Raw genomic sequence first — 12,062 nt, forward strand, 5'->3', positions numbered from 1 at the left:
ACTGCACATAGATATGCTATATGCTAGGCTAATCTATGTTGAAAAGACAACCACATTCTGATGGTGGTTAAAAGTATTTAATCTACAACAATCGTTAATTAGCTAGTGAGCTAGCGTTTGTTCTAGTCTTGTCTTTTATGAGTTTGAAACTGTTAACAGCTAACTAATGATTGATGTAAATCTTCTAGCTAACTTTCTAATTTGAATTGTTTAGCTAACAGTAGCTAACTTAAGATGCGACTATATGTGTCTCTTTTACCTTTTAACCATCTTCAAAATGTGGTTGTCTTTTCAACATAGATTATCTTAGCATGTAGCAGAGGAAAGGAGGATGTTGACAGAGGTTCAGACTGAAGTTTGCTCAACTGTTATTGGACACAGAGCAGAAAGGGGCGGGACTTAAGAAAGGTCAATTAGTCCATTAGACCATTCCCACTAAGGCAGATTAATTAAATAATGTTCTTTCCTTGCTGAAAGCCTGACGTCCACATTAGCATTAGATGAGCCACTCCAAATCCACTTCCACCCACTTGGCTTGCTGACATTTTCAAAACATTACCCCAGAGGGAAATTTGTTTATGCTGTTTGCATTATGTGTTCTTCCCGACTTTGTTTGCAGTGCATGCTGGGAGGATTTGAAGGTCGTGGCCCGAGAGCGTCAGGATCAGCTGCAGAGAGCCGAGGAATGTCACCGCTTTTACCGAGACCTGACTGATGCACTGACTCTCATCCAGGTACAGCGTTTATCAATACACCGTGTCTATCCATCAGTCCACACATACATACTGAAATCAGATTCTCTCTGTAGGAGCGACAGAAGAGCATCCCCGACGACGTGGCGAAGGATTTGCGAGGAGTGATGTCACAGCGGAGGAAACATGAAGCTCTGCTCCACGAGCTGGCTGCCACAGAGCAGCAGGTACAGACACACAGAGAGACAAGAGTTCATCATTCACTGCACAAAGTATCAGGATTTCATCGCGTCTGAAACATCCGTCCACAAAGTTGGACCTGAGCTGGCGATGTGTTGTCTGAAGTACAAATGGGGTCACAGGCTGTAAAGTGTTGCTTCGTTTGTTTCAGCTTGTTTAACTTTATTGTGAGCTTCAGCAGTTTCATGCAACCGTGGCTCGATACGACTGTGTGCTGCTTCCAATGTGTTTGAGATTAACTGTGAGAGTGTAAGATTAACAAAGATTTAGTTTCATCAAATCCAGTTTCATAACTTAAAACAGTGTTTTTGGAGTCCTGTGAAGCAGCTCGTGGACGATCACAGTGTTGTTGTTGTTGTTGTTGTTTATGATGTATTTGTGTGTGTTGCAGTTACAGGAGCAGCTGGATGCCGTCGACTCCATCCTGGAACTCTGCACGCCTCAGCTGAAGCTCCGCCTACAGGAAGTGCAGCAGGAAGTGGTGGACCGGTGGGAGGAGCTCCGACGCCACGCGGAGCAGAGGGAGGAGGAGCTAAAACTGGCATGCCAGAGATACCTGTTCCTGAACACGGTGAAAACAGAGGGACGATTAAACGTCATCAAAAATCCCATCATGCTTTAGGTCTGACCCACGTGTCTTTGTGCTCTCCAGGCGCAGGATTACTTCCTGTGGTGCAGCCAGCTGATCGGTGCGATGGCTGCGGAGGAGAGCATCAGCGACGTGACGACGGCCGACCTCCAGCTGGCCCAGCACCAGCAGCTGTGGGCCGAGATGGAGGCGAGACAGGAGACCTACCAGCAGGTTCTGGACATGGGGGCGGAGCTGCAGACACAGGACAACAGGAAGGAGGTGAGGTTTAGAGGCTTGCGGCGCGTTCAGGTGCAGTCTGGTGTCAGAGGTGTTAAACTGCGGCTCTTCGTGGGTTCTTCCAGGTGCTGGAGAAGCTGGAGGCCCTGCAGGCAGAGCGAGACAAGCTGGAGGAGCAGTGGAACCAGAAGCAGAGCTGGTTGGAAACGGTCCACCTAGAGCAGGTCTTCTACAGGGACGTTAACAGCGTGGACAAGACCTCCAGCTCGCAGGAGGTACGGGAGGTCTGTGCGTGTGTTCTCCAGAGGAAGTGAGACGTTCAGTGTCTGATCGCTGCTGTAATCTCCACAGATCCTGTTGCAGAACAGCACTCTGGGAAACACGGTCGATGAGACGGAGGGTTTGATCAAACGCCACGAAGCTTTTGAGAAGCTGCTCAGCTCGCAGGAGGACAAGGTCTGCTTCTGTGTTTATCTCTAATATTTCATTTAATCAGCTGATCCATTAAAGGGACAGTTCACTCCAAACTCTTGTTCAGTTGCAAGAAAACAGGTCCTACATGGAACTGCTCACATAAGGATTATCTTCAGTAACAGAGTCATGATTTCTGGAAAGATACATTACTGTTGAGTATGTATTATTTTTTTGCTGTCTGATTCCAATTTATTGGAACCACCATTGAACAATGTTGCCTTTAATATGCTATAGAATTAACCAATATTAGCTAGCTAGCTGGCTAACATACAGGTAGCAGGGTAAGGGGTTAGATGTCTGTGCACATTCCTGTTGGGCAGCCCTGCTGTAGACCAACGTCCTGAGTGTTTACCTTGATATGAGGTGCTGCGGCGCTCATATCAAGAGCAGATCTTCCCTTCCTCTGTTCGGTTCAGCTGACGGCTCTGAAGGAGCTGGCAGAGCGGTTGAGGAAGCAGCTGAGCAGAGAGAAGAGCGGGCGGGTCAAAACCAAACTGAAAGCCCTCCTCCAGCGACGGGATAGGATTAAGGAGCTGTCCGTCAAACGCAGGGAGGAGCTCGAGCTTTCCAGAATGCTGTGCATCTTCAACCGAGACGTCGCCGAGGTAGCCGACTAACCAGTCAGAAAATATTGTCCAGGATGTTTTTGATTTTTATCTTCAGATTAATAAAACATTACCAAAATTAACCAACAGGCTGAGGAGTGGGTGTCGGAGCGGATGCAGAAGATGGCGGAGGACGGTAAAGCCGACCTCAGCAATCTGCAGGCCAAGATGAAGCTCCTGCAGAAACATCAGGTGTTTGAGGCTGAGATCCTGGCTCACAGAGAGATCATCAGCTCTGTGCTGCAGGTGAGACCAGATGATAATAAATAATGAGACTCAGATCAGATGAGTGTTACCAGATCAGAGGTCAGATTCACCGTCTTCCTGCTCTGTGCCTCCAGGCCGGGAAGGAGCTGGTCTCCATTCGTCACCCGAGGTCTAAGGAGGTGAAGAGGAGTGCAGCTAACCTGGAGCTCCACTGGGAGGAGCTGAAGAAGGCCATGGTCACCCGGGGGAAAGCTCTGGAAGATAACAGAGACTTCCTGGAGTTCCTGCAGAAAGTGGAAGAGGTAGAAGCCTGGATCAGACACAAGGTAGGAGACAGACAGACAGACGGAGGGAGGGATGGATGGTGTGTTTACAGTGTATTTACACACTGTAAACTAACTGTAAACATACTGTATATTTACAGTGTGTTTACAGTGTGTAATGTCTGTGTTTTAGGAGGTGATGGTTAACGTCGGAGATGTGGGGAAGGATTATGAACATGGAGTTCAGCTGCTGAAGAAACTCAGCGAGTTCAGGGGGACTGGAGATGGGGTGAGGATGCAGTGTGCTAGCTTTATGTTTGTGGATGTCCGTACTCCTCTCAGCTCTTTGCTGCTCGAGCCTTAAATGTACTGAAGTGATGTTTGATTTGTAGAACATGACGGTGGACGACGCTCACATCACAGCCATCAACAGACTGGCAGCCCGACTGGAGAAGAGACAGAGCGCTGATGAACTGGTGACTGTCAGACAGCGGAGACAGCAACTCAATGACAGGTAACACCTTCACCGTCATCCTCACCTTCATCCTCACCTTCAGTCTCACCTTCAGCCTCACCTTCACCCTCACCCTCACCTTCAGCCTCACCTTCAGCCTCACCTTTACCCTCACCTTCAACCTCACCCTCACCTTCAGCCTCACCTTCAGCCTCACCTTCAACCTCAGCCTCTGGATTCTGTTTCACACTAAAAACTCCTCGCCTCCTCCAGGTGGAGCAAGTTCCATGGAGATCTGAACAATTACAAGAAGAAGCTGGAGGGGGCGCTGGTGGTCCACGCCCTCATCAGAGAGCTGGAGGAGGTTAGAGACAGAGCCAACGAGAAGGTCAGTCACCTGATACCTTAAAACTTTACACGTCACGTCTCCTGCTGAGACTGACAGGCTGTCGTCCGCAGATGCTGCTGCTGCAGGGTCAGGACTGTGGGTTTGATGTGGACAGCGTAGAGAACCTGATCAGACGTCATGAGGAAACGGAGAGAGAGGCTGGGGTCATCCAGGAGAGGTCAAAGGTGAGCTTTTATAGCAGTGTTTCAATGAACTAAAGTCTTGAAAAGATGTGACATTAATCCACTCAGTGTCCATTATGACTGATGGACCTAGAGTTCACTGACTGCTCTCTCTCTCTCTCATCTACTCAGGCCCTGGAGAAGGAGGTCTCAGATCACCTGAAGGCTCGATCAGTGATGAGCGACAAGCTGAAGAACAAACAGAAGGAGGCCCAGAAAGCTTTGAAGACTCTGGACAAGGAGGTGAAACTCAGGTGAGGGAGATTTTATTTTATATATTATTGAAAGTGCTGCCACTGATGTCAGTTAACTTATCTAAAGCAAGACCCATCACTCTGTTTCACCTTCAATAGCTCATGAAGACAAATTAAAGCCTCAAGCAGCGATGATTCGGGCCCTTGTGTTATGTGCCAGAATATCCCGTGTAGACAAAACTGTGAGTTGAGTGGAGTCCGACATAGGTGAAGTCTTACTGGCGAAGTTGCAGACTCAACCACTGGAACAAATGCCAAAACTTTAAGAAAGTTGTGCTTATTACAAACAATGAAAACTCAGTTATTAAAGATTCTTAAATTAAAAGTATTTTGGTCAAATTAATAATAAAAAAAAATAAGACACAATCTCTTCAGACAGCATCAGAAAATCAGTGACTTTGTTCTTGTTTTTATCATTTAAAGAGTCATTTCCCAGAAACAAGGCTGTTTTATTCTCTTGAGATTCCATTCTGCATTGTCCTGCCCACATTTGACCTCGGCAGGCCTCCGTCTGCATTATTGTGTGAGTGAGCGAGTGGACTCATTGGACTGTTGTTTGTTTAGGCAGGAGAAGCTGCAGGAGGCCCACCAGCTGCAGCTGTTCAAAGCCAACCAGCGCCTCCTGCTGGAGTGGAGCGTCAAACAGAGCAGCGAGATGGCAGAGAAAGGCCTTCCCAAGACCCGAGCCGAGGCAGACCGCCTCCTCGTAGAGCACCAGGACTGGAAGGTGAGAGTACTTCTGTCTCCTTCCAGATCAGATCACTAACAGTAAACTGTGCAGACTTAATCCTGTTGTTCTGTGCAGACGGAGATCGACGCCCGCGGCGAGCGCATCGACTCCGTACGGGACTTCGGTTTGGGTCTGATCCGGTCCGGTCACAGTTCAAAGGCAGAGATCCAGAAGGCCCTGAACCAGCTGGAGGAAGCCAAATCCGGACTGGACCGAGCCTGGTTAAACCGCAACAAGACCCTGGAGCAGGCCCGAACCCTGCAGGTGATGGTCTGAGGGTGTAAAACACAGTCGAATATAAATTTAACCCCCTCACTGATCACAACTACTGTTCAGGGTGTTTGATTGTGAGCATATTACCCCACTCAAGATTGCTCAACATCTTCTGAGCCTAAATATATTCACTTTAAAGCTCCAGTGTGTAACATTGAGGAGAATCTATTGTCAGAACTGTAATGTAATAATCATAGTAATATAATTTTTGTGTATTTGTGGGTGAATGTGGCTCATTGGACTCACCGGTTCTCCATCCTGCAGGTCTTCCTGGCCTCCGTAGAGGAGTGCGAGAGCTGGCTCAGCAACAAGGAGGCCTTCCTGTCCAATCAGGACCTGGGGGTAAGAACCATGTGGACCATGTTACTGGGAAAGAAAAACCATCTGAACAGACCTGAATTAACACAGTGCCCATGAACTCAGCATATCTACTACAAAAGACAGATATGGGCCTACAGGGTTTATAATTACACCAATCACATATTTTAAATGTATCAGTGGTTAAGTTTGTAGTAAAATATGACAAATATTTTAAAAGTCTGCTCGTTGTCTTAATGCCGCAAGAGGAACCTCCGTTATTTCATGAGGTCACGTTGTCGGGGAGCAGTGCCAGAATAGTAGCAGGTCTAACGTTAGCTAACATTAGCTACAGTTAGCAGCAGTTATAAGTTACTTTGACAACAAGTAAATATAATCAATGATCAATAAAATATGATCCAGTTTATCTCAAATCTACGAATAAAGTTAGATAAATAATAAATAAACCCTACTGTTGGTGCAGAGCTCGGTGACGGAGGTGGAGACTCTGCAGAGGAAGCAGGCTCAGTTCGAGGAGGCTCTGGAGGCGCAGGTGGACCAGCTGGACGAGGTGGAGAAACTGGCCCAGAAGATGATCCATCAGAAACACTACGACTCTGACAACATCGGAGCCAAGAGCAGAGTGCTCGCCGCCAGGTAGTGAGAACGCCATCGAACCCGTCTGTAGCTCCACCCGCTCTCTCAACCTGCAGCCACCTTTCTTTTGTTGTTGTTCACTTTTATTTGCAATAAGCCAAGGTCGTGACATATTGGGGGCTCGTCCAGGAGACAGAGCGGTTCCTTCTGGTTGGAACAGGATTTACTGAGTCTGAAATCTGTCTGTCTGTCTGATCAGTGTGTCTGTCTGTCTGATCACCTGTCTGTCTCTCTGATCACCTGTCTGTCTGTCTGATCACCTGTCTGTCTGTCTGTCTGTCTGATCACCTGTCTGTCTGTCTGATCACCTGTGTGTAGGCGGAGTCAGCTGCAGCAGCAGAGCAGATCTCGTCACAAAGCTTTGGATCGATCACTGCAGCTGCAGCAGTTCTTGTCCAGCAGCTACCAGGTACTGGACTGTACTAGACTGTACTGGACTGTAGTGGACTGTAGTGGACTGTAGTGGACTGTAGTGGACTGTAGTGAACTATAGTGAACTGTAGTGGACTGAAGTGGACTGTAGTGAACTGTAGTGGACTGTAGTGAGTTAAAGTGAACTGTAGTGGACTGTACTGAACCGTAGTGAACCGTAGTGGACTGTAGTGGACTGTCGTGAACTGTAGTGGACTGTAGTGGACTGTAGTGAACTATACTGGACTGTACTGAACCGTAGTAAACCATAGTGGACTGTAGTGGACTGTAGTAGACTGTAGTAGACTGTAGTGAACTGTAGTAGACTGTAGTGAACTGTAGTGGACTCTTGAACTGTAGTGGACTGTAATGGACCGTAGTGAACTGTAGTGAACTGTAGTGGACTGTAGTGAACTGTAGTAGACTGAAGTGAACTGTAGTGGACTGTAGTGGACTGTAGTGGACTGTAGTGGACTGTAGTGGTCTGTAGTGGACTGTAGTGGACTGTAGTGGACTCTGGTTGTGTTTTCCAGGTGTGTGTGTGGCTTAATGAGCGTAACGCTGTGGCGCTGGATGAGAGCTGGAGGGAACCAACCAATCTTCAGGCCAAACTGCTGAAACATCAGAGCTTTGAGGCTGAGATCCTCGCCAACCACTACCGAGTGGACGCGCTCACCAAGGTTGGCGACAACACAATGTTTATAAGATTAAAACATGCTGAGTGAGGGGAGCGGACAGGAAGTGAGTCTGACCATAGTGGTGATGTCTGCGTGCAGGAAGGAGAGAAGCTGCTGTCCAAGTCTCGATTGGTTGAGGCAAAGGTTCGACCTCGACTCAGAGAGCTGACGGACAGCTGGGGCGCTCTGATCCACAACTGTAAGGAGAAGAAGACCAGACTGCAGGAGGCCTACCAGGTACACAACGCCTGTTAGCTTCAGCCTCAGCCTGTTAGTCTGTCAGAGGTTTCTGCCTCTTAAAAGGCAGTTTTTCCTTGCCCCCGTTGCCAAGTGCTTGCTCACAGTGGCACTGTTGTACCTGTTGTCCTGAGTTAACTTCTGTTATGAATTAACTTCTGTTATGAATTGGCACTATACAAATAAAATTGAATTGAATTGAATTGAATATCATGTTATATTATGTTTTCCAGGCGCTGCAGTTCCAGCGCTCGTTGGATGACATGGAGCAGTGCGTTGGGTCGGTGGAGAGGGAACTGGCCGGTGAGGACTGTGGGAGCGACCTGCCGTCTGTCAACCGGCTGCTAAAGGCTCTGCAGGGTCTGGAGGAGGAGGTGGACGGACACAGAGACAGAATCCAGGTATGCAGCGTCTAAGGCTGCAGCAGGAAGAACGTCGGGATGATTTAGTAGCTGTACTGTAAATATATGATATTGTTTTATTTGAACAGGCTCTGGTGGAAACAGCAAAGAGCTTCCACTCTCAGGGAAACTTCCTGGCTGAGGAGATCCAGATCAGAGTGGCACACACCATCAACAGGTTCCTAATTTACAGCCAGATTCTTCCTATAATTTAGCCAGATCTGCATCAGGAGTCTGGATGAACGTGGCTGACAGTATTTTGTTACATTAGCTTCAGTATCTCACGTAGGGAACCTTTAATTGCAGTAACAGTGTGTGTGTTCTCGTCTCCACCAGGTACAACAGTCTGTCGGAGCCCCTGCAGAGTCGGAGGGAAACCCTGGAGGCCTGGCAGGTTCTGTTCCAGTTCTACAGAGACCTGGAGGAGGAGGTGGCCTGGCTGAGCGACAGACTGCCCTCCATCACTGCTAAAGACTGGGGCAGCTCTCTGAGCGGCACCCAGCAGCTGCTCCACAAACACCAGGTTCAAATCCTCCTGGATCCATAAACTACAGATATATCAACATTTTATTTTCATTACTAAAATCTCCCTAAAATGTCCTTTTAAAAGTTTAAACATTTTTTATTGTTTGTTTCAGGCTATGATGCAGGAGCTGTCAGGCCGCACCCCATTGGTCCAGGCAGTTCAGGAGGCGGGGCATAGCCTGGTGAGGAGACGCCACTCAGTGATACCAATGGTGGAATTTAACTAAATACATTTAAGTACCGAACTTAAAGGACCAGTTGTAGGGTTTAGTGCCATCTAATGGTGAGGTTGCAGTTAGCATACGCAGCAGTGCAGCAGTAAGAGACTTCCTGTGTTACAAGAGAAAAGGTCCGTGCTGCAACAATCGAACACAGCTTAACGCTTAATGTTGGTTTATTTTTATTATTTAAATGATAAAATACCAGTGACCTCAATGAACCAGAGGGTGGCGGCACTCAACATGAGGCACTGCACACTACAATTATCTGACAGCTTTTTACACACAAACATATGAAGACTTTATAAAATATCATGTTTTGTTATAAATTAAACTACAACAGTTTATACGGGTGCAGCTGTAACTATTAGTCTATTAATTAATCAGTTGATTGACAGAAAATTAATTGGTTGAAGTCATTTTTTTACATATTCTTTGAATTATTAGAATAATTTTAATTTATTTGTTTGGTTGGTTGTGACAACATTTCTTACTATTTTCAATCAATAAATAGATTAATGGATCAATAACCAGCAGATGGATCAGCTGAAAATGAGCTTTAACCAGCTGCAACAGGAAAATCTTTTACATTAATGAGTCAGATTAATCTAATTATATCAGATATAATAATACAGTTTAATACTTTAACTCATTAAACGCACATTTTTCCACTAAAGTAAATTTTTTACTTGTAACAGAGTATTTTTACTGTGTAGTATTAGTACTTTTAAGTTAAGTATTAAAATATTTTGTTAAGTGTGTTAAAATGTAAGGTGTAAGGTGGACAAGACTTTTACAGTCTGTTTACATTATGTTGATCCTGGCAGGTCAGAGGTCGTCACTTTGCATCTCACGACATCCGGGAGCGTCTGGAGGAGCTGAAGAGCCTCCACGAGGAGCTCATGATGGAGGCGGAGAAGAAGGGGAAACTCCTGCAGGAGGCGCTCAGCATCCACACCTTCCTCACTGAGGTAACAACAGAGCTGTAAATACATGTAGTTTTATTATTGTTTGTTTCAGTTCATTAATGTGTGTGTGTGTGTGTGTGTGGAGGTGTCTGAGCTGGAGCTGTGGTTGGAGGAGCAGCGGGTCGGTTTGGAGTCTCGGGACTGCGGGAGGAGCGAGGAGGCGACGGAGGCTCTACTGAGGAGGCTGGACTCTCTGGACGTGGAGCTGGAGAACCAGAGGAGGACGGTGGAGCGGTTGCGGGAGGGCGGAGCCTCACTGCAGCACCTGGGACATCCCAACAGGTAACGATACGACGGGCGGGACTCTTATCAAACAGGAAGTTTAAGAATGATTGTACAGCGAAGTTAAAACAACTTCCTATTTCAAAGCAAAACAGTGAAATTCAACGCTCTCCCACGGGCACGCCGTTCTAGGAAAACCCACAGATAGCACAACGTTCAATCATAATCATGAACATGACCCCAAAAATGCACATAACTGATTAATTATTCATTTTCTAGGTAAAATACTATATTTGATGCTTTTATTTATCATAAATAACAGTAAACTTAATATATTTGGGCTTTGAACTGACATGAAGATGTCACCGTGGCAAAATATTAAGCATTTTTTACTATTTTCTGTTCAGTTAATCTCAAAATGTCCTTAAAAATCTCTAAATGTTTTGTCTGTCTCAGCCACCTGGTCGCTGAGTCTCTCCCAGATGTCCTTGAACGCTTCGAGGCCCTCCAACGACTGTCTGCCACTCGCCGCACCACTCTGGAAGACCAGCTCCGCCTCTACGTGTTCGAGAGAGAAGCTAAAGAACTACAAACATGGCTGACCTCCAAGAAGACTGCGGCAGAATCCAGGGACTGCGGACAAGACCTGGAGGACGTAGAGGTGAGTCACACAGATTATAATAACTGTGACAGGGCTGCAGCTAACGATTGTTTTCATTATCGGTTAATATATCGATAATTTCCTTGATTAATAGATCAGTTGTTGTCCAAACTGTTTTCACATGCACTGAATTAACGTTTGTTAGCTGTAGACTCCTATAAAGTCTCGATATATTACTTTAGTCTCCTCATCCTTTTCCTGTTCCTCTATCTGCAGGTGCTTCAGAAGAAGCTGGAGGTTCTGGTGTCAGAGATGTCCGGTCTGGGTCGGAGCCGGCTGACTTCAGTGCAGCAGCTGGGCAGAGGGCTGCAGCACGACGGCGAGGCCCGGAGGAGGGACGACGCCCTCAGCAAGCTGTGGGACGACCTCAACAGCAGCATCAGGACCAGAGAACAGGTACAGTGAAGTTAACAGGGCACGCAGATACCCGGGGTAGGAGGTGGGGAGGGTAACGGTCTGTCCCTTGTCCTCCAGAGTCTGCAGTCGGCGAGGGAGGTTCATCAGTTTCATCACGATGTGGACGAGCTGAAGGGCTGGATGGCTGAGAAGGAGGCTGCACTGGACTCAGAGGACCAGGACCTGAACTCCGTCCAGACTCTGCTGAGGCAACACGAGGCGCTGGAGGTAGGAAACATCCAGCAGGAAACACAGGAACAGGAAGGACAGAAAACCAAAGAAAAGAAAATGTTGGCTAAAATCAAACTGGAACTTTTCATCTTTTTAGCTTTAAATTAAGTTATATATGAGATTTATAACATGAATATATTAGCAAACAGCTGCTCTGTGCGATTACTTTGATCTGTAAACTGAAGCTAAAGCTGTCAGAGTATAAAGTACAAAGTGGTATGAAAACTAAACACTCAAACCTCAGATTTGTACTTTACCAGCTCACGAGTCAGCAACACTGATTTGGTACCTTCAGTTCAGTCTGTACAATAACCCGCCTTGTTGTTGATGTCTGCCATCAGAGGGACCTGGTTCTGATCTCTGAGGAGGTGACCAGGAGCCGAGAGGAGGGCCGGGCTCTGAGCAGGCGGCAGCCTCAGGCCAGAACCGCTGTGACTCAGAGGCTGGAGGAGCTGGAGGCCTGCTGGACCAGCATCCAGGACAAAGCCTCCCAACGCCGGGCCAAACTGGGCCAGGCTGAGGACGTGCAGAAATACTTCTCCCACTGGACTGAACTCATGTAGGTCCGACATACAGACACACAGACACACA

At 47.0% G+C, this 12,062-nt stretch overlaps 1 protein-coding gene across 1 annotated transcript in view; it reads left to right on the forward strand.

Annotated features, from left to right (window-relative positions):
* sptbn5 (spectrin, beta, non-erythrocytic 5) overlaps window positions 1-12,062 on the forward strand; it is a 28,186-nt gene that overhangs the window by 9,631 nt on the left and 6,493 nt on the right. The window contains exons 25-55 of the mRNA XM_035673611.1: window positions 620-734; window positions 809-919; window positions 1,324-1,503; window positions 1,585-1,782; window positions 1,866-2,015; window positions 2,092-2,196; window positions 2,631-2,819; window positions 2,910-3,065; window positions 3,161-3,352; window positions 3,483-3,578; window positions 3,682-3,803; window positions 4,017-4,131; window positions 4,203-4,316; window positions 4,446-4,567; window positions 5,132-5,294; window positions 5,373-5,561; window positions 5,835-5,912; window positions 6,352-6,524; window positions 6,843-6,933; window positions 7,469-7,615; window positions 7,712-7,849; window positions 8,083-8,250; window positions 8,340-8,428; window positions 8,587-8,773; window positions 8,889-8,957; window positions 9,821-9,964; window positions 10,047-10,243; window positions 10,640-10,844; window positions 11,061-11,240; window positions 11,319-11,468; window positions 11,813-12,030. Of these exons, the coding sequence (XP_035529504.1) occupies window positions 620-734; window positions 809-919; window positions 1,324-1,503; window positions 1,585-1,782; window positions 1,866-2,015; window positions 2,092-2,196; window positions 2,631-2,819; window positions 2,910-3,065; window positions 3,161-3,352; window positions 3,483-3,578; window positions 3,682-3,803; window positions 4,017-4,131; window positions 4,203-4,316; window positions 4,446-4,567; window positions 5,132-5,294; window positions 5,373-5,561; window positions 5,835-5,912; window positions 6,352-6,524; window positions 6,843-6,933; window positions 7,469-7,615; window positions 7,712-7,849; window positions 8,083-8,250; window positions 8,340-8,428; window positions 8,587-8,773; window positions 8,889-8,957; window positions 9,821-9,964; window positions 10,047-10,243; window positions 10,640-10,844; window positions 11,061-11,240; window positions 11,319-11,468; window positions 11,813-12,030 (4,551 nt within the window). The remainder of the gene's footprint in view (window positions 1-619; window positions 735-808; window positions 920-1,323; window positions 1,504-1,584; window positions 1,783-1,865; window positions 2,016-2,091; window positions 2,197-2,630; window positions 2,820-2,909; window positions 3,066-3,160; window positions 3,353-3,482; window positions 3,579-3,681; window positions 3,804-4,016; window positions 4,132-4,202; window positions 4,317-4,445; window positions 4,568-5,131; window positions 5,295-5,372; window positions 5,562-5,834; window positions 5,913-6,351; window positions 6,525-6,842; window positions 6,934-7,468; window positions 7,616-7,711; window positions 7,850-8,082; window positions 8,251-8,339; window positions 8,429-8,586; window positions 8,774-8,888; window positions 8,958-9,820; window positions 9,965-10,046; window positions 10,244-10,639; window positions 10,845-11,060; window positions 11,241-11,318; window positions 11,469-11,812; window positions 12,031-12,062) is intronic.

Source organism: Morone saxatilis, unplaced genomic scaffold, assembly GCF_004916995.1.
Source record: "Morone saxatilis isolate NCDOM2014 unplaced genomic scaffold, NCSU_SB_2.0 Contig3, whole genome shotgun sequence".
Classification (NCBI taxonomy): domain Eukaryota; kingdom Metazoa; phylum Chordata; class Actinopteri; family Moronidae; genus Morone; species Morone saxatilis.